Source organism: Portunus trituberculatus, chromosome 14, assembly GCF_017591435.1.
Source record: "Portunus trituberculatus isolate SZX2019 chromosome 14, ASM1759143v1, whole genome shotgun sequence".
Classification (NCBI taxonomy): domain Eukaryota; kingdom Metazoa; phylum Arthropoda; class Malacostraca; order Decapoda; family Portunidae; genus Portunus; species Portunus trituberculatus.
This window is the reverse complement of record NC_059268.1, coordinates 18962626-18966683: the sequence shown is the minus strand read 5'-3', so window position 1 is coordinate 18966683 and position 4058 is coordinate 18962626. Positions and strand designations below refer to the sequence as shown.

At 46.6% G+C, this 4058-nt stretch overlaps 1 protein-coding gene across 1 annotated transcript in view; it reads left to right on the top strand.

Moving 5' to 3' along the window:
* Positions 1 to 3325, top strand: part of LOC123503449 — a 17068-nt gene extending 13743 nt beyond the window's left edge. The window contains exons 2-5 of the mRNA XM_045253212.1: positions 366 to 616; positions 755 to 850; positions 1797 to 1873; positions 2132 to 3325. Of these exons, the coding sequence (XP_045109147.1) occupies positions 366 to 616; positions 755 to 850; positions 1797 to 1873; positions 2132 to 2772 (1065 nt within the window). The 3' untranslated portion in view covers positions 2773 to 3325. The remainder of the gene's footprint in view (positions 1 to 365; positions 617 to 754; positions 851 to 1796; positions 1874 to 2131) is intronic.
* Positions 3326 to 4058: the final 733 nt, after the last annotated feature.

Genomic DNA, 4058 nt, shown 5'->3' with positions numbered 1-4058 from the left:
GTGTGTGTGTGTGTTTTGTCCCTTAGCGATACTGAAGATATTTTATTTCAAATGACCTACAAACAAATCAGTATTGGAAATAATTTATGGAATTGATAAATGTTCTATTTATACATGTTCCATTTATATACATGGTGTTGAGTGGGCGCTGCAGGCTTTGTTTGAAACGCACTCTGCCACGCAACGCAGCGGTTCACATGTGTATGGTTTCGTGAGCTACTGCGATCAACTCATCTTTAGCGCGACCTCGCCAGCAGCAATACAATTAATGTGAGCTAAAGTGGCCTTATTACACTGCGCTTGGGTTCGCGGAGGTCAGCCAGCACCCCGAAAACAACATCGAATATTAATACCCTTATTCACAGTCTACCATCACCACCATCACAACACCGCCGTCAGTATACAAAGTGCCGGCCATCACTTGCTACACAACCACCATCCAGCACACGTCAGCAACACCACTCTCGCCCAGCCCATCAGACACCATTGACATCTCTCTCAATGTAATCAGTGACAATAATTTCCATGACTACCGGCACAGTACCGCCATCACAATTGCAATCACCACATCATCACCGTCACCATTCATCTATGACCTTCCTCTCGCCAGCAAAAAGTCATAGTTCCTGTAGGTTTATTTCATGTTTCTCCCCATCATCACACTCTCCCTACCCACCACAACACACCACCACTAAACCCAACTAGCCAACCATCACATTTTCCCCGTAGCTCTGGTTTCCGTGCCTCTCATTAGCACCTACACCATCGCTGCTACAGTCGCGATCATTGCCATCTCTAACACATGTAGCAGGCCGCCATTCCCAACACAATTGCCACCTCGTTCGACAATGTAATGCTTCCCATGTACATCTGAACGGGGTACAGGTGTCGACACAGAATAGTACTGCGCTCCATTGTTGATGGGTGATTGTACCGACCACCGCCACTAAAGGCTGCTGTAACTCCATCAAGTTCTAAAGAGGTGAAATGTTACGACGTCACACCTTTACGTGGGAGTTACCTCTTCGGATCGGTGGTGTAAAGCTCACTATAAAATAACAACAGGCAGATTTATGGATAGGATTCACAGATGGAAATGAAAAGGCATGGTTTATCAAGGAGTGCCAAGTACAGGCTTAATGTCCTCTCTTCTTATTTTGCTATGTTTCTGTGTTACCATAAAGTCTTGCTAAACTCGCACATTTGGCCACGTGAACGTTTTCGTACAGTGCCGCGGAGGGAAATCCCTAGGACATGAATATCAATTAAAAAGTTTATCTGTGTAAGCTAACAGGATCCTGCGTAATGCTAATGGTAATGTGCGAATGTATTTATCTTACTTCCAATGAGAATCACAGGAATCTTTTATTATTATCATGTGCTACAAATCAATGTCATAGTTTTTGTTGCTGAGGTAATGATACAGCTAATCACACCTTAATACATGAAGTATAACAGAGATAAAAAGATGCATCTGGCTTTTGTGACATATCAGGAGACCCTGATCAAGTTAATACCGTGAGATATATAATCAGTCACATATTATATTGACAGTTTGAATCTCAATTATAGGAAACACACACACACATACACACTGTTACCGCCCGCCCGTAACATACTCCACTACCATCACCTCCTCCGCTTGCTACCTCGTTCGCCACCTCTCCACCTCCCCTCCACGTCACCGTCTCATGAAGCCCCTCTCCTGTCCCGAAGTAGGAGTCACGCGGTCTCATTCGACTCAAGCGAAAGTGTTAAGCGAGCTCCCTGATATTTTGAAGTCATTCGTGATCAAGGCCTCAATCAGTGAACACACCGTCTCGTGGAATACGGTGGGATTCACATCACCAGCACTTCACCACTGCGACTCCTCGTAAGTATCACTTCCCCTCGTCCCGTTTTTCCACATTGCCTCCATATAGGATTAGTATTATTGTTAGGTATTAAGTTGGGTTCTTCAGGGATATATTTACTTGTTATATGTATGTCAATTTCATGTTTCTTGTTATTGGGTTATTAAATAGCTGCTTAAGTGCCTCTTTGCATATCCTCACCAGTTGAACCTGCAGTGTTTTTTAGTGTTACTGTTCTCCGGCTTTCCGATGCCAATCTTACCCATGCTATCTTCCAGAGGGCTATAAATCACATCACCCAGGACCCTCTGCTTATCTGGACCACCTGGTGGTGACTTTGGACGACTGGGTGACACATCTGACCCGTCTCCGGAGGCTGATGGGTCGGTTGCAGGAAGCAGGTCTTACAATTAACCTGGCCAGGTCCACCTTCAGGAAGTCTACGATGGTCTACTTGGGACATGTGGTGGGGAACGGCAAGGTTCGCCCCAGGAGCAAACGTGGAGGCCACCCTTGGCTTCCTACCACCAGGACAGCTCTCGTGAGGTTCTTGGGGATGGCTGGTTTCTACAGACGGTTCTGTAGGAACTTCTCCATCCTGGCCGCCCCCCTGACGGACCTTATCAACACTTCTGTTGCCTTCCGAGGGGCCGCCCTCCCCCTGACGGACCATATCAGCACTTCCGTCCCCTTCCACTGGACTGCGACCAAGCCTTCCAACATCTTGAGGCGTTCCTCTCCTCGGAACCAGTGGTCTGGACGCCAGATCACTCCCACCCCTTCCATCTACAAGTGGACGCGATTGGAGTTTTTTGAGTGCTACCTTCATCCTGGCCCTCAAACTACGAAGATCTTCACCGATCACAACCCTTTTGGCCTTCCTTCACGCCAAGAAGAACCGAAACCAACGCATACTTAGGTGAGGTGGGCTTTGTTAAACTCTACCTTTCAACTTGAATGAAAGTCCACCTTATCAACGGGGTGGACGCCGACGCCTTTGTTAACTCGACCTTTCAACTTGAATGAAAGTCCACCTTATCAAAGGGGTGGACGCCGACGCCTTATCAAGATCTCCCGTCTCACCACCTTCATGAGCCCGTTACGGAGGTCTTAGGGGAGGGAATGTTCAAGGCCCGCCCGTAACCTACTCCACTACCATCACCTCCTCCGCTTGCTACCTCGTTCTCCACGTCACCGTCTCCTGAAGCCCCGCTCCTGTCCCGAAGTAGGATTCACGTGGCCCCATTTGACTCGAGCAGAAGTGTTAGGCGAGCTCCCTGATTTTTGAAAGTCAGTCGAGGTCTAGGTTTAACCAGTGAAGACACCGCCTCTGTGGGATTCACATCACCCAGCACTTCACCGCTGCGACGCCTAAGTTTCCCCTCGTCCTGTTTTTCCACATTGCCTCCATATAGGATTAGTATCATTAAGTATTAAGTTGGGTTCTTTAGGGTTATATCTATTTCTTATAATCTGTACAGTTTCATGTTTTGTTATTGTGTTATTAAATAGCTTCTTAAGTGCCCCCTTTGCATATCCTCACCAGTTGAACCTGCAGTTTTTATTATTGTTCACCGGCTCCCCATTGCACTCTCACGCGCTATCACTCTCTCTCTCTCTCTCTCTGACGCTCTCACACTCACTGCAGCAATTTGGTACAGGCTTCTCTTGGGAATGACACGCTCTAAGCAGCCGTGGAGGCTAATGTCAAGACATCAGAGGGAAGATCCACAGCAGCGCTCTCCTATCGACGTTGGAAATCGCCACGCCACCGAATGAACGTAAGACTGTTGTACGATCTGTCATACGCTGCCATATTATCCTATTCTGATAACATGTATCATATTGATGATTTGATCTAATGACTTTATTATAAAGCAGAGTTCGTGTTAATTGCCTTAATCCCCTAGAGGTGAAAACAGCCTTTAGCAAGTTGACCAAATAGGCAGACTGCGTCCCTAACCATGCCAGAGTGACATGTTTGTTACTGCACCTTACTTGTGTACTGAAACCGGCAACTTTAATGAATTCGTTCTTTGTAGTAGACATACATTATACACTCCAACGAGCTGACAAGTACAAGATGAGTATTTACGTAGTGTATTCTGTCTCCCAGCATCGGAAACTAATGAGGTAGGGAGCGTCGCACCAAGTGAGTGACATTTTCCCAAAACAGAATAAGATAACAAGTTGTTTTGCGCATCA